Source organism: Sciurus vulgaris (assembly GCF_902686455.1).
Source record: "Sciurus vulgaris genome assembly, chromosome: 10".
NCBI lineage: Eukaryota > Metazoa > Chordata > Mammalia > Rodentia > Sciuridae > Sciurus > Sciurus vulgaris.
In genome coordinates, this window is record NC_136470.1 from 114,081,147 (window position 1) to 114,103,114 (window position 21,968).

At 39.8% G+C, this 21,968-nt stretch overlaps 1 protein-coding gene and 1 pseudogene across 11 annotated transcripts in view; one reads left to right on the forward strand and one right to left on the reverse strand.

Moving 5' to 3' along the window:
* PFKFB4 (6-phosphofructo-2-kinase/fructose-2,6-biphosphatase 4) overlaps positions 1–21,968 on the reverse strand; it is a 56,043-nt gene that overhangs the window by 15,925 nt on the left and 18,150 nt on the right. For 6 of the 10 annotated variants that reach the window (XR_013766473.1, XM_079155545.1, XM_079155544.1 and 3 more), the window contains 2 exons: positions 21,148–21,460; positions 20,434–20,580 (listed from right to left, as the gene is read on the reverse strand). Coding sequence is in view for 9 of the 10 variants with exons in the window: in XM_079155545.1 (XP_079011671.1) it covers positions 20,434–20,580; positions 21,148–21,460 (460 nt within the window). In the remaining variant the exon portion in view is untranslated. The remainder of the gene's footprint in view (positions 1–20,433; positions 20,581–21,147; positions 21,461–21,968) is intronic. The other 4 variants (XM_079155550.1, XM_079155547.1, XM_079155549.1 and 1 more) reach the window with 2 other exon arrangements.
* Positions 10,145–15,333, forward strand: LOC306670424 (Y-box-binding protein 1-like; annotated as a pseudogene). The gene is made up of 2 exons: positions 10,145–10,164; positions 13,097–15,333. The product of its transcript is annotated as a Y-box-binding protein 1-like (transcript).

A 21,968-nucleotide genomic window follows, 5' to 3' on the forward strand; every position in this document is an offset into this window, starting at 1 on the left:
AAACTGTGAACCCTCAAGGTTTACATTCTAATGCCCTCTGACAGATGGCTGTAACTCATTTTCCTCCCTTCTACCCCTATTCTTTTTCACGTTACCATAGATAAATCCTCAGGCCTTATATGGGCCAGTGCACATTGTTCAGAGAAGGTCTTAGCCTGTATCTCTCATTTGCTCCTTTGAATTGCTGCCATGGGTAAACCTCACCATTTAAAAACTGAAAATGTCCCTGCTTATATTTCTAGTGCCTTTGCTCAGTTTTGTGATCAATGGAATATAATTCTAACCCAAGGAATTCCCCACAATCCTACAGGACAAGCCTTAATTAAACATGCACATCACATGCTTAAAATGTGACTTAGACCAACAAATGGGCTAAGGATATGAACAGATGCTTCATAGAAGAAGATCTACAAGCAATCAACAAACATATGAAAAAATGTGCTCCATCTTTAGTAATAAGAGAAATGCAAATCAAAACTACACTAAGATTCCATCTCACTCCAATTAGAATGGCGATTATCAAGAATACAAGCAACAGGGCTGGGGAGATGGATGAAATTGGAGAATATCATGCTAAGTGAGATAAGCCAATCTCAAAAATCCAAAAGACGAATGATCTCACTGATAAGTAGATGATGACACATAATGAAGGGTGGGAGGGGGGCAAGAATGGAGGAAGGAGGGACTGTGTAGAGGGAAAAGAGGGGTAAGAGGGGTGGGAGGGGTGGGAGGGGTGGGAGGGAAGGAAAAAATAACAGAATGAATCAAACCTCATTACCCTATGTGAATGTATGATTACACAAATGGTATGCTGTTACTCCATGTACAAACAGAAACAACATGTATCCCATTTGTTTACAATAAAAATAAATTAAAAAAAAAAAGAGCCAGTATAACGATGCCTTTTTTTTTTTTTTTTTTTTTTTTTTTTTGGTGGTGCTGGGGATTGAATCCAGGGCCTTGTGCTTGGGAGGCAGGCACTCTACCAACTGGCCACATCCCCAGCCCTCCACACCTTTTTGAGTGCAGATTGCTCCCTGTCAGGCACCTATCATCCGCCGTTTGCTGTCTCTTGCCTGTCCATCACCTGCATTTCACCTATCCATCATCCACCACCAGAGGTTCACCTCCTGATTGTCCGACAGCAGTCAGCAAACTGACCACCAACCGCCAGTGGAGCGCCAGCTGCCTGCTGTTGCCTGGAAGTGCACTGTTAAGTACCAGCAGGTTTGGTTACATGTGGCTGCCGCCATTTTGAGAAAACAGCCAGGCCCTGTAGGACCTGTCTCCAGGATCCCTCAGCCCGAACAATCACTCCCTGCCTCCGGGGCCCTCACATTGACTGACTGCTCCCCGCCACCAGGACCCCCAGACTGACTGACTGTGTCCTATCACCAGGAACCCCAGACCAACTGATTGCACCCCGCCTCCAGGATCCCAAAACCAGACCATCCACACCCCGAGTTGCAGCTCCTCATTTGCCAACATATTTGGAACCCAGAGCAGCCATCTTGGATAATCCTGGAAGTCATAGCTCTGATCTTTAGGTGGGCAAATCCCACCCTGAGACACCTGCTGGAGACTTGAAGCACATGGTCAGGTACCTCTCATGCATCAGGTTACTGAAGACTGGGAGGTTTGAATACTATATGACTGCTATAGTGTAGATTTTCTTTTTTCTCCTTATTGAAAAATTTTAAGTATTTATTTCTTTACTTTTCTCGCTCTCTTTTCCTTTTGTTTACCTGTTCCCTCAGAGTCTCTCCCTTTTTGCATGCTAACAAACAACTTCTTTTGATTACACTCTAACTCTTTGTATGACCTAGAACTTCTATATATTCTTTTCTTATCCCACTAACAGCTACATACTACACCCCTCCGCATCCTCTTTGTCCTCCATTAGAAACTGCTGACCTAGGGCTGGGGATATAGCTCCGTTGGTAGAGTGTTTGCTTTTGCAAGCACAAGGCCCTAGGTTCAAATCCCCAGCACCGCAAAAAAAAAAAAAAAAAAAAAGAGAGAGAGAGAAACTGCAGACCTTATTGCAAATCTTTTTGTTATACTGAAGATAATAATTGAACTCATTCTGTTTATTATGACAATATTGTTAATGTCCTCATAGGGGCTATTTAGTCTAGTTGCATATTGTCTGAACTGGGCACTGCTAATATTGATCTCCCCCTTAAAGAAAAGGTTTAGGAAACCTATAGGGTCACTATAAGCCTATAGGGGGGAAACTGCAATACCCCAGATCTGCACTGCAAGAGGGGAAGATACATGAACAACATGAAAAACAAGGGAAGAAAATGATCCAAACAAATCTAGATTCTATATTAATAGAATCCAGTGACAGTATGGTAAAAGAAATGTCAGAAGAGGACTTCGGATAATATGATTAAGATGATTTGTGAAGCAAAGGATTAGATAAGAGAGCAAATGCAGGCAATGAATAATCATACCAATAAGCCGCTGAAAGAACAATTGCAGGAAGCAAAAGATCATTTCAACAAAGAGATAGAGATTCTAAAAAAAAAAAAAAAAAAAAAAAATGGAAATCCTTGAAATGAAGGAAACAATAAACCAAATAAGAAACTCAATGGAAAGTATCACCAACAGACTAGATCACTTGGAAGACAGAACCACAGACAATGAAGACAAAAATATTTAATCTTCAAAATAAAGTTGCCCAAACAGAGAAAATGGTAAGAAATCATGAACAGAATCTCCAAGAACTATGGGACATCATGAAAAGACCAAATTTAAGGATTATTGGGATTGAGGAAGGCACAGAGATACAAACCAAAGGAATGAACAACCTGTTCAATGAAATAATGTCAGAAAATTCCCCAAGCCTGAAGAATGAAATGGAAAATCAATTACAAGAGGGATACAGAACACCAAATGCACAAAATCACAACAGATCCACACCAAGACACATTATAATGAAATGCCTAACATACAAAATAAAGACAGGATTTTGAAGGCTGGGAGAGAAAAGAATCAAATTACATTCAGGGGGAAAACAATATGGATATCAGCAGATTTCTCAGCCCAGACTCTAAAAGCTAGAAGGGCCTGGAACAACATATTTCAGGTTCTGAAAGAACATGGTTTCCAACCAAGAATCCTATACCCAGCAAAACTAACCTTCAGATTTGAAGATGAAATAAAATCCTTCCATGATAAACAAAAGTTAAAAGAATTTACAAATAGGGCTGGGGATATAGCTTGGTTGGCAGAGTGCTTGCCTTGCAAGCAAAAGGCCCTGGGTTCAATCCCCAGCACCACAAAAAAAAAAAAAAAAAAAAGAATTTACAAATAGAAAGCCTGTGCTACAGAATATTCTCAACAAATTATTCCATGAGGAAGAAATGAAAAACAACAATGTAGGTCAGCAAAGGGAGGAACTACCTTAAAGAAAAATCCATTCAAAGGAGAAACCAAGTCAAGTTAAAAACCAAAAATTAGCCCAAATGACTGAGAATACAAATTATATCTCAATAATAACCCTGAACGTTAATGGCCTAAACTCATCAATCAAAAGACATAGACTGGATTAAAAAGAAAGACCCAACAATATGCTGCCTTCAAGAGGTTCATCTCATAGAAAAAGATATCCACAGACTAAAAGTGAAAGGATGAGAAAAAACCTACCACGCACATGGACTCAGTAAAAAAGCGGGGATTTCCATCCTTATTTCAGAAAAAGTGGACTTCAAGTCAAAGTTAGCCAGAAGGGATAAAGAAGGACATTTCATACTGCTTAAGGGAACCATAAATCAGGAAGACATAACAATTCGCTTCTTGAAAATAGACCATGTGTTATGCCACAAAGCATCCCTTAGGAAATGCAAAAAAATAGAGATACTGCCTTGTGTTCTATCAGATCAAAATGTAATGAAATTAGAAATCAGTGACCAAATAAAAAACAGAAATTACTCCAACACCTGGAGACTAAATAATATGCTATTGAATGAAGCATGGATAACAGAAAACATCAGGGAGGAGATAAAAAAAATTCTTAGAGGTCAATGAGAATGATGATACAACATATCAAAATCTCTGGGACACTATGAAAGCAGTACTAAGAGGAAAATTCATTGCATGGAGTGCATTCAAGAAAATAATAAAAGGTCAACAACTAAATCGCCTAACATTACAGATCAAAGCCCTAGAAAAAGAAGAACAGAACAACACCAAAAGTAGTAGAAGACAGGAAATAATTAAAATCAGAGCTCAAATCAATGAAATTGAAAAAAAAGAAACAATTCAAAAATTGACAGAACAAAAAGTTGGTTCCTAGAAAAAGTAAACAAAATAGACAAACCCTTAGCCACACTAACAAAGAGAGAGAAAACTCAAATTACTAAAATTCATGATGAAAAAGGAAATATCACGACCGACACTGAGATACATAACATAATGAGAAGCTACTTTGAAAATCTACATTCCAATAAAATAGAAAATACTGAAGACATTGACAAATTTCTAGAGACACATGCTCCTCCCAAACTGAACCAGGAGGACATACACAATTTAAACAGATCAATATCAAGCAATGAAATAGAGGAAGACATCAAATGCCTACCATGCAAGAAAAGCCCAGGACCAGACGGATTCTCAGCAGAGTTCTACAAGACCTTCAAAGAAGAACTCATTCCAATATTTCTCAAAGTGTTCCAGGAAATAGAAAAGGAGAGAACCCTACCAAACTCATTCTATGAAGCTAATATCACCCTCATACCCAAATCAGGCAACGACAGATCAAGGAAAGAAAATTTTAGACCAGTATCCTTGATGAATATAGATGCAAAGATCCTTAACAAAATATTGGCAAACCATATCCAAAAACATATTAAGAAGATAGTGCACCATGATCAAGTGGGGTTCATCCCTGGAATACAAGGATGGTTTAACATCCATAAATCAATAAACGTAATCCATCATATCAATAGACTTAAGGATAAGAATCATATGGTTATTTCAATTGAAGCAGAAAAAGCATTCGACAAAATACAACACCCCTTCATGCTCAAAACACTAGAAAAAATAGGGATAGTAGGAACATACCTGAACATTGCAAAGGCTATTTATGCTAAGTCCACGGCCAACATCATTCTTAATGGAGATAAACTGAAAGCATTCCCTCTAAAAACGGGAACAAGACAGGGATGCCCTCTTTCACCACTTCTATTCAACATCGTCCTCGATGTTGTACTAGCCAGAGCAATTAGACAGACTGAAGAAATTAAAGGGATACAAATAGGAAAAGAGGAACGTAAGCTGTCACTATCTGCTGATGACGATTCTCTATTTAGAGGATCCAAAAAACTCCTCCAGAAAACTTTGAGACCTCATCAATGAATTCAGCAAAATAGCAAGTTATAAAATCAACACACATAAATCTAAAGCATATTTATACATAAGCGATGAAACATCTGAAAGGGAAATGAGGAAAACAACTCCATTCGCAATAGACTCAAAAAAATAAAATAAAATACTTGGGAATCAATCTAACCAAAGAGGTAAAAGATCTCTACAATGACAACTACAAAACCTTGAAGAAAGAAATTGAGGAAGACCTTAGAAGATGGAAAGATCTCCCATGTTCTTGGATAGGCAGAATTAATATTCTCAAAATGGCCATACTTCCAAAGGTGCTATACAGATTTAATGCAATTCTAATTAAAATCCCTATGACATTTCTCATAGAAACCAAAAAAGCAATCATGAAATCCATCTGGAAGAACAAAAGACCCAGAATAGCCAAAGCAATCCTGGGCAGGAAGAGTGATACAGGAGGTATCACTATACCAGATCTTAAACTCTACTATAGGGCAATAATAACAAAAACAGCATGGTATTTGCACCATAATAGACAGGTAGATCAATGATACAGGATAGAAGACACAGAGACATACCCACATAAGTACAGTAACCTCATACTAGACAAAGGTGCCAAAAACTTACAATGGAGAAAAGATAGCCTCTTCAACAAATGGTACTGGGAAAACTGGAAATCCATATGCAGTAAAATGAATCTCTCACCCTGTACAAAACTCAACTCAAAAAGGATCAAGAAAAAGTAGGTCCGAATCTTCATCACGTTGGCTTAGGACCAGACTTCCTTAACAAGACCCCCATAGCGCAAGAAATAAAAGCAGGAATCAATAAATGGGATAGATTCAAACTAAAAAGTTTTTTCTCAGCACAGGAAACAATCAATAATCTGAAAAGAGAGCCTACATAGTGGGAGAAAATCTTTTCCACACACACTTCAGACAGAGCACTCATCTCCAAAGTTTATAAAGAACTAAAAAAACTTTACACCCCAAATACAAAGAACCCAGTCAATAAATGGGCTAAAGAAATGGGCAGACACTTCACAGAAGAAGATATACAGGTGATCAACAAATATATGAAAAAGTGCTCATCATCCCTAGTAATTAGAGAAATACAAATTAAAACCACCCTAAGATTTCATCTAACTTCAATTAGAATGGTTATTACAAAGAACACAAGCAATAACAAGTGTTGGCGTGGATGTGGGGAAAAAGGCACACTCATACATTGCTGGTGGTGTTGCAAATTGGTAAAGCCACTCTGGAAAGCAGTATGGAGATTCCTCAGAAAGCTTGGAATGGACCCACCATTTGACCCAGCTATCCCACTCCTCGATTTATACCTAAAGGACTTAAAACCAGCATACTACAGTGATGCAACTACATCAATGTTCATAGCAGCTCAATTCACAATAGCTAGATTGTGAACCTAGATGCCCTTCAATTGACGAATGGATAAAGAAACTGTGGTATATATACATATATATATATATATACACACAATGGAATATTACTCAGCCAAAAGAAGAATAAGATTATGGCATTTGCTGGTAAATGGATGAAGCTGAAAAATATCACGCTAAGTGAAACAGGCCAAGCCCAAAAAACCAAAGGCCGAATGTTTTCTCTGATAAGTGCATGACTGTGGGGTGGTGGGGGGAAGAGAAGAATGAAGGAACTTTGGATGGTGTAGAGGAAAAAGGGGTGAGAAGGGGTGGAAAGCGGTGGGGATGGAAAAACAGTAGAATGAAACAGATAGTATTACCCTATATATATGTATGATTACATGAATGGCATGAATATACATTGTGTACGACCATAGAAATGAAAAGTTGTACCCCATTTGTGTACAATGAATCAAAATGTGTCTGTAAAAATAAAAAACATTATAATAAAACTAAATAAATAAAAAGGGTACCTAGCCTTGCTCATGTTAATAATGCTCTCAATATTGCCTTGTTCACAATAAATGTTCTCGATGTGCAATATGAAGATAATACACATCACTGGTCCTCCCCCTTGGACAGACACTTCACCCCTAAGGAACCACTACCAAATATTTACATAAAATACTGAGTTCCACCAGAACTAATATGGTGGGCCCCTGTACCTTTGATTACATGGGGGAAGGGATATGCTGCTATTCTTACTCCTACAGGTCCTGTCTGGGTTCCTGCCAGGTGTGTGAGACCCGTCAATCATCATGAATTGGCATCAAGGACTTCACAATCCAATTCCCAAATTCCATTTGACTCTGGATGAAAAGGACTCTAATTCAATGAAGGAACCTCTGACAAGAACAAGAGGCCCAAGGGACCCCTGGTCTTCGAATCATCTAGTGATGTGGGGGGATCTAAAGAGTTTAACAACATCTGCTCAACAACTGCTAGCCCAGATGGGTTTAGAATGTACTGTGGAAAATTTGGTTACAGCTCTGTTTGTAAAGCTTACCCAAATTCCACAACTTTGCCAGCTATTATTATGTCATTTCTCTGTTGTTATATCTCTGTTGGTCGTGCCCCATACATAAAACTGTTCCACCTTTGACTTCCCGCACCCATTACAACATTTGGGTCTGCTTAGCAGAAACTGTTAATTTTTCTGAAACATTGTAGCCATCAAACTATTCTTGATAATAGAGCTGCTATTGATTATTTGCTGTTGTTACATCATAAGGGATGCCAGGAATTTAATAATATGTGTTGCTTCAATTTAACTGATAACAGTAGCCCCATTAGAAAGGAATTGAATCATCTTAAAGACATTGTAAAGATGATGCAACAAGATGATGGAGGTTGGGATTTATTAGATTGGTTAACCTCATGGCTACCGAATTTTACATGGACCAAACAGCTTTTTATTGGAGGATGTTTATTGACACTTGCCTTATTATACTGTGCTTGTTTTTGCCAATGTCTGCCTTGCTTTCTTCCTCCATCTTCCTTAAGCAGAACGTGAATCATGTCTATTCAAAGGCCATACAAAACAAAAAAGGGGAGTTGTAGAGGTTTCAGGCCAGTCAATGTACAGAGGAGTATAAGTCCTTTGAGTTGGGCACACTCCTCAGGACAATAAGGCCTTCTGACTGAATGGCTTAGAAACACTCTGCAACTACTCTGACTTTGAGGCCTGGAGACGTTATCTTATTATAAAAATGTTTGCTTCTAATGGACTCTGAGAGGCAAGCTAGTTATATGATCTGCACATGTTCAAAGCTAACTGCACTATGTAACCTAATGTAACTTGATATTGGAATAGACAATAAAACTGAACTGGCTTTCCCATGGGAGCCACTTCTTGCTGTTTGCCATCCTGTGTGCTTACCTCTTTATCTACTCCCCCCTTAACCTTTATAGCTGGACCCTAATTAACCTTTACAATACATTGTATGATTCTATTTATATGAAATATTCAGAATAGGCAAATCCATAGACACATAAAAAAGATTACTCATAGACTGTGGTTGAAGGAGGGATTGGGAAGAAATGGAAAGTGGTTGATGATGGATATATGATTTCTTTCCAAGGTAATGAAATGTTCTAAAACTGTAGGTGATGGTTATGCAATTGGTGAACATACAATTACTAAACTGTTCATGATGAATAGGTAAACTTTATGGTATGTGAATTATATCTCTATAAAGCTGTTTTTCTCTCCTCCCATCCCCCCACAAGGAATATAGGGCTGAGGATATAGCTCAATGGCACAGCATTTGCATAGCATGCATAAAACCCTGGGTTGGAGTCTCAACATCACAAAAAAAAAAGAATATAAGACTATAATTGTGGAATGACTAAGAAAAATATTACAATGTTGAAATAAAAGACCAGCTCAAGAATGTTTATCAGGGGGCTGGGATTGTGGCTGAGTGGTAGAGCACTCACCTAGCACGCATGAGGCCCTGGGTTCTCGATCCTCAGCATCACATAAAAAATAAATAAAATAAAATAAAGGTATAGTGTCCATCTAAAACTAAATAAATAAATAAATAAAATAAAAGTTAAAAAAAAGAATGTTTATCAGAACAGAGGAAAAGAACAAAGATAAACATGGGAAAATGATTCATAGATCATAGCAACTATAACAGTTTCAAAACTTGAAAGAAAAGAAAATCTATAGTATCTAGGAAAACAATCAAATTAACTTTAAAGGAAAAACTCTGGAAGCTTCAGTTTTTTAGACAAAACCAAATGCTAGAGCCATTTCTGTGTACTTGGAGGCAAGAATAGCCTGTAACCCACCTCAGAGAGCTGCTATTGTATGAGAAAAAAAACAGTGGTCACAGGCCTCCTCTACTCTTACCAACCACAAGATGACTTAAAAGAGCTATGAAACAGGTCATAAAAATTGCTTACCTTTTAAAACAGACAACCAATTCTGAAGAAGAGAAAAAACAGAAAAAATAAAAAATAAAACCATGGTGCTATATTCTGCCCAATTATGTTAATGAAAGGAAACAGAAATAACAAATGCTCATCTTTCCTAACAATAAATCAATAATTATTTTCCTGTTACTAACAGGAAAGTAAGTGCATTTTACTTAATTCAATCTATCTATCTATCTTTTCAGTGCTGGAGATCAAATCCAGGGCCTCACATTCTAGGCAAGTGCCCTATTGCTGAGTTACATCCCCTACCTTTTTTTATTTTTATTTTTTTATTTTGAGACAGGGTCTTGCTAAGTTGCCCTGGGTGACCTCAAACTTGTGATCTTCCAGACTTAGTCTCCCAAGAAGTTGGAATTATAAGTGCGTGCCATTATGCCCAGCTTTTTCCTCTATTTATGTGCATCCTACTTAGGAATGTCTCTGAAAGCTTTAAGGTACTACTGAAATAAGAACACTGCCTATCTTCTAAAAAACAGAAAAGAAAAATTGTATTCAAAGAAAAACTGGAAAGAGAGAAAATTGCCAAGTATTGAAAACAAGCTCAAACATACCAGTACTATTACAACTAATAATAATAAGATTTGGGCATACAGTTCAGTAGTACAGCACTTGAATAGCACATGTGAGACCCTGGGTTTGATTCCCCAACACTGTCTATATTCCTTTCATCCAAAGAAAATAACACTAAAAGATTAAAAATAAAAGGAGGAAATATAACAAAACAATATGAACAAAAAGAAGAAATGGTACATAATAACCTCAGATCTATTAGGATGGCTACTATCAAAAAATAATAAGTGGGCTGGGGATATAGCTCAGTTGGTAGAATGCCTGCCTCACAAGCACAAGTCCCAAGGATTGGTGGCCTGCAAATGCCAAGCAGTCTGGAGTAAATATGATTGGAATCTGGGGTAGGAAAAGGGGTGGCAGAAAACATATTTGAAGAAATCACAGCTGGAATTTTTCAAATTTTCTATTTAGAAACCCATGAATAACAAATCTCAATGAAGCACAAACAGGATAAACATGAAGAATCCCATAACAAGGCACATTATAATCAAATACTGAAAATCAGTGATAAAGAGAGAATATTAAAAAGCACTCAAGCTAGGTGCAGTGGAGCACACCTATAATCCCAGCAACTAGGGAGGCTGATATAGGAGGATTGCAAGTTTGAGGCCATCTTCAGCAACTTAGTGAGAACCTGTCCCAAAATAAAAAATTAAAATTAAAAAAAAAAGCAGTCAAAGAAAAAGAAGTTACATTAGGCACAGAACAGAGGAGAATGACAACAGACCTCTTTTCAAACCAATGCAACCCAGAAGACAATGGAACAACATCTTTAAAGAGATACTGTGCCGTTTCGTCTCATTTGTGCCTCCAGATCCCTTTCCCTTTTTCCACTGCTTTCAGCCCAGGAGGCTAAACATTATTAACTGCATCTATAAGGCCATGAGGAACCCTGAAAGGAGGTTACAGGGAAAGAAGTGAATGAAGTTCAGATGTTCATTCCCAGGCTCACTCCTACAGGGGTTGCTTTTAGCAATTCAGGTCCTCACCAAGAACCATCCCATTAGGCTACCTTCCCTCCATGATCACTGGCCCAGGTCCAGTATCATCTTTCTCTCTCCTCTCTCCTTTGCCCAAGGGGAGCAATGGTCCCTGTAATTAGGAGTTCAACACAATGCAACAGGCCCATGGTTTTCACATCCCCTGCCTATATCTTTGTAAACAGTCCCTTTATAAACTCTCATCAAATTAGCCTAATTGGAGCGGCCATCTGTTTTCTTTTATATCCCACAAATTCATAGGTCAGAGATTTAAATTATGTCATAAAAATATCAAAATAGGTTTAAAAACTATATAAAGCAAAATAAAAATGTGAGAAAAACAGAGACAGAGTGCAGAGCAGAGAGCCAGACACTGATACAGAGACCAGAGCACACGTGGAGAGAACAGAGCTAGATCACATAGCCAGTGTACAGAGCACAGAGCCCAGAGCACAGAGCACACAGCAGAGAGCACACAGCACACAGCACAGAGCAGGAGCACAGAGCCAGAGTCGAGAGCACAAAGCACAGAGCACAGAAAACAGAAACCAGATCAGAGAGTACAGAACACAGAGCCAGAGCACAGAGCTAGAGCACAAAGCCAGAGCCTAGATCCCAGAGTGCACAGCACAGAGAAGAGAGACCAGAGCGAGAAGAATAGAGCAGAATACACAGAGCACAGAGAACAGAGAACAGAGGCACATAGAGTGAGAAAGCAAAAAGCCCAGAACCCGGAGCTCAGAGCAAGAGCCCAGATCACAGAGGGCAGAGCTCAGAACACAAAGCACAGAGTACAAAGACCAGAGCATAGAACATAGAGCACCGAGCCAAGACCCTGAGTACAGAGATAGAGCACAGATTCCAGACCCAGAGATAGAGAGAGAAAGAGCCAGAGCACAGAGCACAGAGCACAGAGCCTAGACAACAGATCATAGACCAAATCCAGAGCTCAGAGCACAAAGCTCAGAACACAGAGCCATAGCAGAGAACACAAAGCACAGAGCACAGAGCCAGTGCACACAGAAAAGAGCAGAGAACACAGAGCCCAGAGCCCAGAGCTCAGACAAAAAAAAAAAAAAAAGTGAGAAAAACAAAGTTATAATTACAGCATTTTTTGGTTTGGTTTGGTTTGGTACTAGGGCACAACCACTGAGCCACACCCCCAGCCCTTTTTAATATTTTACTTAGAGACAGGGTCTCCCTAAGTTGCTTAGGGCCTTGCTAAGTTGTTGAGGCTGGCTTTTTTGTTGTTGTTGTTGTTGTTATTCTAATCAGTTATACATGACAGAATGCATTTTGACACATCATACATAAATGGAGTACAACTTCTCACTCTTCTGGTTGTATACGATGTAGAATCACACCAGTCATGTAATCATATATGCCCATAGGGTAATAATGTCCAATTCATTCTACTACCTTTCCTACCTCCAAACCCCCTCCCCTCCCTTCACTCCCCTCTGTCTAACCTGAAGAAGGCCTTAAACTTACAATTCCCCTGCCTCAGCCTCCCAAGCCACTGGGATTATAGGCATGTGCCACTGCACCCAGCATAATTATACATTATCTAATATTCAACTATTACTTTATTTTTTTTTTCAACTATTACTTTATGATGAGCAAGTAGACAAAAAATAAAGATAAGAGTCCGACCGGTAGCACAAACTGAGAGTGGACCCCAGAGAGCCCTGAGCAGCCTCACCACCACTGCCAGCCTAATTACCATCACACCTGGGGAGGATCCACAGCTGCCACAGCGGGCCGGTCACCATCACTGCAACCATGAGCAGCCACCCGCCAACCCCCACACCCATAGCCCCCCCACCCCAGCGCTGCCCACACCAAGCCGGGCACCAGAGAGCGAAGGCCCAGGCGACCTTACATAGGCAGCACCTGCCTGCAGGGACAAAAGGTCATTGCAACGAAGGTTTTGGGGACAGTAAAATGGTTCAATGTAAAAAATAACGGATGAAGTTTCATTAGGAATAACACCAAGGAAGATGTAGTTGTACACCAGACTGCCATAAAGAAGAATAACCCCAGGAAGTACCTTCGCAGTGCAGGAGATGGAGAGACTGTGGAGTTTGATGTTGTTGAAGGAGAAAAGGGTGTGGAGGCAGCAAATGGTACAGGCCCTGGGGGAGTTCCGGTTCAAGGCAGTAAATAGCGGCAGACCCTAACCATTATCCACGCTACCCACGTGGGTCCTCCACGCAATTACCAGCAGATTTATCAGAACAGTGAGAGTGGGGAAAAGAATGAGGGATCGGAAAGTGCTCCCGAAGGCCAGGCCCAACAACGCCGGCCCCAACGCAGGCAAAGGTTCCCACTGTACTACATGCAGAGACCCTATGGGCAATGACCACAGTATTCCAACCCTCCTGTGCAGAGAGACGTGATGGAGGGTGCTGACAACCAGGGTTGAGGAAAACAAGGTAGACCTGAGACAGAATATGTATCTGGGCTACAGACCACGATTCCGCAGGGCCCCTCCTCGCCAAAGACAGCCTAGAGAGGATGGCAGTGAAGAGGATAAGGAAATTCAAGGAGATGAGACCCAAGGTCAGCAGCCACCTCAACGTGGGTACCACTGCAACTTCAGTTACCAACACAGACGCCCAGGAAACCCTAAACCACAAGATGGCAAAGAGACAAAAGCAGCCATCCACCAGCTGAGAATTCATCCATTCCCCAGGCTGAGCAAGGCGAGGCTGAGTAAATGCCGGCTTACCATCTCTTACCATCATCCTGCTTAGACATTCAACAAGAAGAAATTAATATGAAATTCCAGCAATAAGAAATGAACAAAAGATTGAAGCTGAAGACCTTAAGTGCTTGCTTTTGCCCGTTGACCAGATAACTAGAACTATCTGCATTATCTACGCTGCATGGGGCTTTTATTATTTTTACCTGAAGATGTCTCTTTTTGGTAATGACAAACTTTTTTTAAAAAGCCTGGTTTTTCTCAATACACCTTTAAAGGTTTTTAAATTGTTTCATATCTGGTCAAGTTGAGATTTTTAAGAACTTCATTTTTAATTTGTAATAAAAGTTTACAACTTGATGTTTTCAAAAAAGTCAACGAACTGCAAGCACCTGTTAATAAAGGTCTTAAATTAAAAAATAATAATAATAATAAAAATCTAAAGACAGCGGCTGAGGATATATTTCAGTTAGTAGAGTGCTTGCCTAACAGGCACAAGGCCCCGGGTTCAATCCCCAGCACAACCAAAAAAATCCAAAAAAACAAAAACTAAAGACAGAAAATTTGAATGCTATAATTAAAGAATCTGAAATTAATGAGTTGTACATATGAAATTTTTAATAGAAATTTTCAGCCACACATAAAAGTAGAGATAATAGTTATTATAATGAACCCATAATTCACCTCTTAGTCACAAATATTAACAATACACAGGAGATCCAAGATGGCGGACTAGAGGGAGGCTGCGTTCCTTGTGGCTCCATAACTCAGGTTTCAAGCAGAGGATATCTGTTTCTTGGTGAGGCAGTTTTTATTGCTTATGGACACCTGCTGTTTACCCCATTTGTCTACTGCAATCACCTGCAGCCTGACAGCAAGGCAACACCTTTTTGAATGCAGATTACTCACTGTCAGGCACCTATCATCCTCCATTTGCCTGCCACTTGCCTGTCCTTTCACCTACCCATCACCCACCCCCGAGGTTCACCTCCCAATCGTCATTTGCTGGTAAATGGATGAAGTTGGAAAATATCAGCTAATTGAAATAGGCCAAGCCCAAAAAACCAAAGGCCGAATGTTTTCTCTGATAAGTGCATGACAATATATAACAATGGGGGGGGGGGGGAGAAGAATGAAGGAACTTTGGATGGTGTAGAGGAAAAAGGGGTGGGAAGGGGTGAGGCTGGAAAAACAGTAGAATGAAACAGATAGTATTATCCTATACATATGTAAGATTACATGAATGGCGTGAATATACATTGTATATGACCACAGAAATGAACAGTTGTACCCCATTTGTGTATAATGAATCAAAATGTGCCAGTAAAAATAAAAAATATTTTAATTAAAAAAAAAAATACACAGTTAATCTTACTTCAACTAAACCTACACTTGCTTCCCCATTACTAACCAATGGGATTAATTTGGAGAAAATGGTGACATGACTTAGAGGGAGCGATGAATAGAAAGTGACAAAGGAGTCACAATAAAAGTTGACAGTAGAATCTGGCAGGACTGGGGTGCTTGACTTCCATAAATCAAGCTCTTATATAATCTCTTCCCCTTAGTACTGGCAGAATATGTGAATTGAATCTAACCAAGAGACTATTGCAAAGGTGATAGGCAGTCAATTCCATGGTCATGTTATAAGATTTCATTTTAGCAGATTTAGCATTTCATTGAGACAGAGAAAGGGGGGCAGGGGAGATTGATTCTTTCTTACTGACTTTGAAGAAATAAGCTGCCAAGTTGTGAGAGGTCCACAAGGCAAGAACTGTAGATGATCTCTAGGAGCTTAGAACGCCCCTGACTGAGAGCTAGGAAAAAATAGGACCTTACTCCTTCAGCAATGAGGAGACAAATTCTGACAGTCCCGCGAGCCTGGATGAAATCCTGAGTTTTAAATGAGATGGACACCCTAGCCAACGCCTTGACTGTAGCCAGGTAAAACCCTGAGCAGAGAACTCAGCTACATCTTGTCAGGTATAACAACTGTGAAATAATAGATGTGTATTGTTTGAAAATACTGTTTTTAGTATTTGTTATGTAGAAATAGAAAACCAATACAGTGAGTTACAGGTATACCCATATAAGTCTTTCAACTCTGTCATATGTTTCAAACAGTTCCGGGAGTAAGATGACTCAAGAATATGTTTTTAAAAAATGGACTAAGGAGTAAATTTTAATTATCATCAAACAATTATCTCAAATACAAAGCTCTAGCCTAAGCCAGGTGTAATGGCACATGCCTATAATCCCAGGCTGAGGCAGGAGGATCACAAGTTCTAGGATAGCCTGAGCAACTTACTGAGACCCTGTCTCAAATTACAATTCGAAAAAAGGGATGGAGAGGTAGTTTAGTGGAAGAGTGCTTGCCTAGCATGTGTGAAGTCCTGGATTTGATCCCAAGAAACACACACACACACATATAAAATCAAGTCCAAGAAAAACTTATCACAACTAATTAAGGTTTGTTTATTCTAAGAATACAATGATTTGATATTAGAAAATAATGCTTCATTATCAATAGGTCCAATGAGAAAAAATATTACCTCAATAAATGATTTTTAAAACTCTTTGAAAAAATGCAGGGCATGGTGGTGTATTCCTATAAACCCAGTGACTCAAGAGGCTGAGGCAGGAGGATCATGAGTTCAAGGCCAGTCTCAGCAACTTAGTGAGGCTCTAAGCAACTCAGTGAGACCATGTCTCTAAATAAAATACAAAAAAGTCTAGGGATATGAATCAGTGGTAAAGCACCCCTGGGTTCAATCCCCAGTATAAATAAATAAACAAACAAACAAACAAACAAACATACATACAAACAAACAAGGACATGAGGTAAATGCAATGTGTTGACCTGGTTTAGGTTCTTAAAAAAAAAATTTTTTTTTTCATGTGGTGCTGGGGATTGAGCCCAGGGCCTTGTACATTAAAAAAAATTTAATTGACACGTAATCAATGTACTTATTTATGGAGAATAGTGTGATATTTCAATACATATATACAACATATAATGATCAAATTAGAGTAATTAGCATATCCATCACCTCTAACATTTATCATTCCTTTGTGTTAGGAACATTCAAAATCCTCTCTAGCTATTTTGAAATATACAGCTGTTAACTACCGTCACCCTATTGTGCTGTGGAACAGAACTTATTCCTACCTAATGTGTTTCAGTACCCATCATTCACTCTCTTTCTTTCTAACCCCCTTTCCAGCCTGTGCCCTCTGTTCTCATTCTATCACTTTTTTAAGATTCCTCATGTGAAGAGATTATGTGACTTTTGTCTTTCTGTGACTGGCCTATTTCATTTTACAGAATGTCCTCCAGGTTCATTCATATTGCCACAAATGACAAGATTTCTGGTTTAAGTTCTAATATAAACAAAACAACTATAAAGAAAATTTACAAGACAATCAGAAGAATTTGAACAAACTAGATATTTAATGACTATTTTTTTGACGTTTATAATGACAATGCAGTTATGGTAATGAGAAAAAGAGTCCTTAACTTATTTTTGGAGATATACACTGAATTGAAACATTCTGTCTGAATTTTGGGGGATAGAAACGAATAATTAAAACAAGATTGACCATATGTTGAACATGTTGAACTTGATATTCAGTACAGTAATTCATCATAATATCCTCTTTACTTTTATATATAAGCAAAATTCCCTACAATAAAATTTTAAAACAAATCAGGACAGAATCAGCTCAGTCCTCTATCACCATTCCAGAGGATAGAAGCCGGAGGGACAGGTCCATTAAATTAAACACCAAGGGTCTGGGGCTGTAGCTCAGTGGCAGAGCGCTTGCCTCGCATGTGTGAGGCATGTGGTACAATCCTCAGCACCATATAAAATAAATTAATTAATTAATTAAATAAAGGTATTATGTCCATTTATAACTAAAAATATTTTTTAAATAATTTAGAAAAATTAATTAAACACCAAACAAGAACATCAACATTGCTCATCACATATTCTTGCCACTGTAATAATATGAAACAGAAACACAAGGTACATAAATTAGGAAGGAAAAATCTGGATTATCCTTATTTCAGATGAGAGCTCCTCAAGAAAATTCACAAAAATCAACCAAAAAATTAGTAGAATAAAAAAATCTGGCTGCAGGTTTTGAGTGGACTGGGAATAACGAGGTGAGGTTCTAAGGAAAAAGACACCAGATGAAATTCCCTGTGCCCGCGCTCCCTTCCTCCCTCCTGATACTCAGGAATCTGGGCCTCTGGAACCTCTCAGGGCCCCTTGAATCCCCACTCTCTCCCTTTCTACCAGTCATGCCTTATCAGCTTATACCTGGCCAAGTGTTCACCTCTGATCCTCCATGCCTCCCACTCACTTCCCACCTACTTCTACTGGGTTCCAGCTTTACTAGGTTCATATCAAGAAGCCCAGTGACCCTGTTATGACATCCCAGTGGTTAATTTGGAGCCTGATCTCATTACCTCATTCTGAAGTATCAGCCCTCCCTAATACTGTGTTCTTCTTTCTACCTGATTTCCAAGAGATCCCCATCAGCCTGGTTTCCCTTCCACCTCATTAGATGGCCATCTACAGCCTCCTCCATAACCCCTTAAATGCTAGGGTTTCCCAGGACTTTGTCCTGGGCCCTGCTTCTCCTCCTTCTGCCACCTTATCCATTCCACAGTCTCAATCTCAACCCTCTCCTCAGAGATCAAACTGTCTCCAGGTATCTGCTTTTTAATATTTTCCCAGGAATTCTTTTCCCTCATTCAGTGCATATTTACTGAGCATCTACCAGTGGTGAATGAGGAAGACAGCCTGCCCTTGTGTGAGTTCATCATCTTCCTTGCTCCAGAACTCATCCAGTGACCTAAAGTCATCCTGGATGCTTTTCTCCCTTTTATCCCCATAAGTTCTACCACTTTCCTGTCAGGAAGGGTCCTCAGAACCTGCCTGTAGTTCCTGGTACAGGGTGGGTTCACATAAGTTTGAAGGATGAATAAACATCTGTTAAATCCATCCACTCCTCCCTCTACCACTATCATCACCCAAGTTCCAGATGTCAAAACCTTACCAATCCACTGCAAGCACTCCAACTAAATCTCCTTCCCCAGCTCATCTCCCACCTTACTCCAACAAAACCATTCTCAACATGAGTTGGGTGATCTTTTTAAGATTCAAATCTGATCCTGTTAGAGACTTCTGTTTTAGGCAGTGGAACACTAGCATGTTTCAATCAACAACTCAGTCAGAACAACTAGAAAAACCAGAGAGAAAAAAATTTTAATCTGTTTGATATCATCATAGAGTTACCAAGACAGAGATGACTTGACAGGCCAGGATATCAGAGCAAAGGGAGGTCTAAAGAGGTGAACTTAATATGTGAAATGTATCACTTTTTCCTTTAGATTTTGCCAATCCAAAAGTGGCAACTGAAGAATAAGAAGCCAAGCAGAAAATAAGAACTGAGTGGACAAAAGCTTAGCAGAGCTTTCAGCAGTATTGGGCCAAAGAGACAAAAAAAAAGGCTTGGGGCCCCCAGGGTTTTCAGTGAGAACCTTAAAGAATAGGAGTAATTTGAAAACCGAGTAGCCTCCACAGAGATCAAAGCACTACTTTGAAACAACTCTATTCCTAACTAGACTAAGGTGATCCACTAACTGCCTTCCAGAAGTAAAAATAAATCTTCTGGAGCAAAATAACATTAACCAGAATCTCAAATTATTTCTATAACCCTTCTTCAAAATGTCCAGCACTCAATCAAAAATACCTGTTAGGTATGCACCAAATCCAAAATATATATATTACTCCTAAAAATAAGTAAGAAAAAGAGTTGGACAAGGCAGTACATAACTATAATCCCAGCTACTCAGGAGGCTAAAACAGAAAGATTGAAAGTTTGAGGCCTGCCTAGGCAACTTAGTGAGACCCTGTCTCAAAATAAAATTTTAAAAATGGCTAGGGATGTAGCTCAGCAGTAGAGCACTTGCCTAGCATGTGCAAGGACCTAGGTTCAATTCCTAGAACACGAAGAAAGAAGAAAAGAAAAAGGAAAAGGCAGATGATACAATAGGGAAAAAAAAAAAAAAGAACAAAAGATCTCACATAAGATATCCAAAAAGCCAATAAATACAGTAGAAACTACCATAATTAAAACAATGTGATACCGGTTGGTGAACAGATACATATATGTAAGAACTTAATATAAAATTAAGTAAAATAAATTGACAGGAAAAGTATAACTAAATGGCTATAGGCAAATGAATCAACTGGGAAAACAACAGATTTAAGGTTTTTGTCAGAACATCAAAATAAATTTTGGTTGGTCTAGTTAGTTTAAATGTAAAAGAGAAGGAGGAATCAAAAAAACAATGAAGTGAGTTAAAGAGAAAGTTTTCCCTGACACTTAGCACCATGCTCAGGACACAGGCAGAGCAAGGAAGGGATGGTAATTACCGCATCAATCTCATTGAGAACCTTCCACTGTTCATAGGGCACACCCAGAGCCTCAGCTGTCTGGATCGTCCTCTTCATCTGGCTCGTCCAGACCTTCAGATCCTTGATGTTCTGGTCACTGATGAATTGGGCCAGACTCTTGGCAAACTGAAACACATCACAGGCAAATTCAGACCTAAAGGTCCTGGATTGCCCTAAAAGGATCCTATAGCCATAGAGTCCATGGGATCATGCTCAGTCTCAGAGAACACAGGTTTAGTAAAAACCCTGAACTAACTCCCAATGACACAGACCCACAAGCAATATTCTAGGGCACTCTCCCCAAGCCCTGAAAGCAGTTTCAGTCATGATTTATTGGGTCCTCCCACCCCAGTCCATATGCCCTAGGCCACATGACCTCCTTGCTGAGGCCTCAATATCCCCCTGAACTGTGGCAGAGTTATCAGCCTCAACCCATCAGCACTGCTGGGGCTCAGGTCACTCCAAGGGGGTGCAGGACTCTGCCAGAAAAAGGCTCAGCTAATGACAGCTCACATGGACACCAGAGTTCCAAGCATTTACTAGGTGCTTTATGACCTTCCCTACAGGTAGAAACATTCGTGACTGAATGAAGGTCATGTACCTCAATTGCACAGAAGCCCAATCACAGTACACACGCATATATAGATATCCAGCCACCCAGAGGTACCAGTGAGCAGGTACACACACACTGACCTCCCTGCCCCGGGGGGATAGTCCTGGGTCCCCACCGATCCGGCCCTTGAGGTTGAGCTCACTCTCCCCATGCCGGCAGAGGTAGATGGAGCGGGGAGTCACATGGATGTTCATGAGGTAATATACGATTCGGCTCTGGATGTGGTCAGCTACACGGTTCACCACGTAGCTCTGCCCCACGTCCATGATCTTGATATAGGACAGATCCCTTTCCAGAAAGAAGGTAGAGAAAGGCCTGTGAGGGCTGGGGAGATAGCTCAGTTGGTAGAGTGTTTGCCTTGCAAGCACAAGGCCCTGGGTTCGATCCCCAGTACTGAAAAAAAAAAAAAAAAAAAAAAAAAAAAAAAAAATTCCTCAGAGAAAGGCCTGTGAGTGTGGCCAGGGACCTTGGAGGGCACATCGGCCAGCCACAGGACCCAGTTGTAAGGCCTTATATCTTCAACCAACAAGATCAGATCACAACACTCAGGACCATTAGTTGGTGTGCTAGTGATGGGGGTGAGGCAAGAGCAACACACCACATGTGACATACAGACAAGTCCAGTGAGAGGTGCTCAACACTTATCATGCTTACAAAGGTGACATTCAAAGCAGTGGCCAGTCATACCACATTATAACTTTTACTGCTGGTCATGTGTCCCCCAGGTCCCTTCTTGCCTACCTCTGAGCTTTCAATACACCATCTGTAAGTTGAAACAAGAGACAATTTTCCCCAGGGTTGACCTGGGAGTAGCTGGCAAATGCTCCACTCCCCCATGCTTCCTGGTCAGCTTTGCTTCTTCCAGAAACCCCCTCCCACAAGAACCCAGGTCATCCATGTA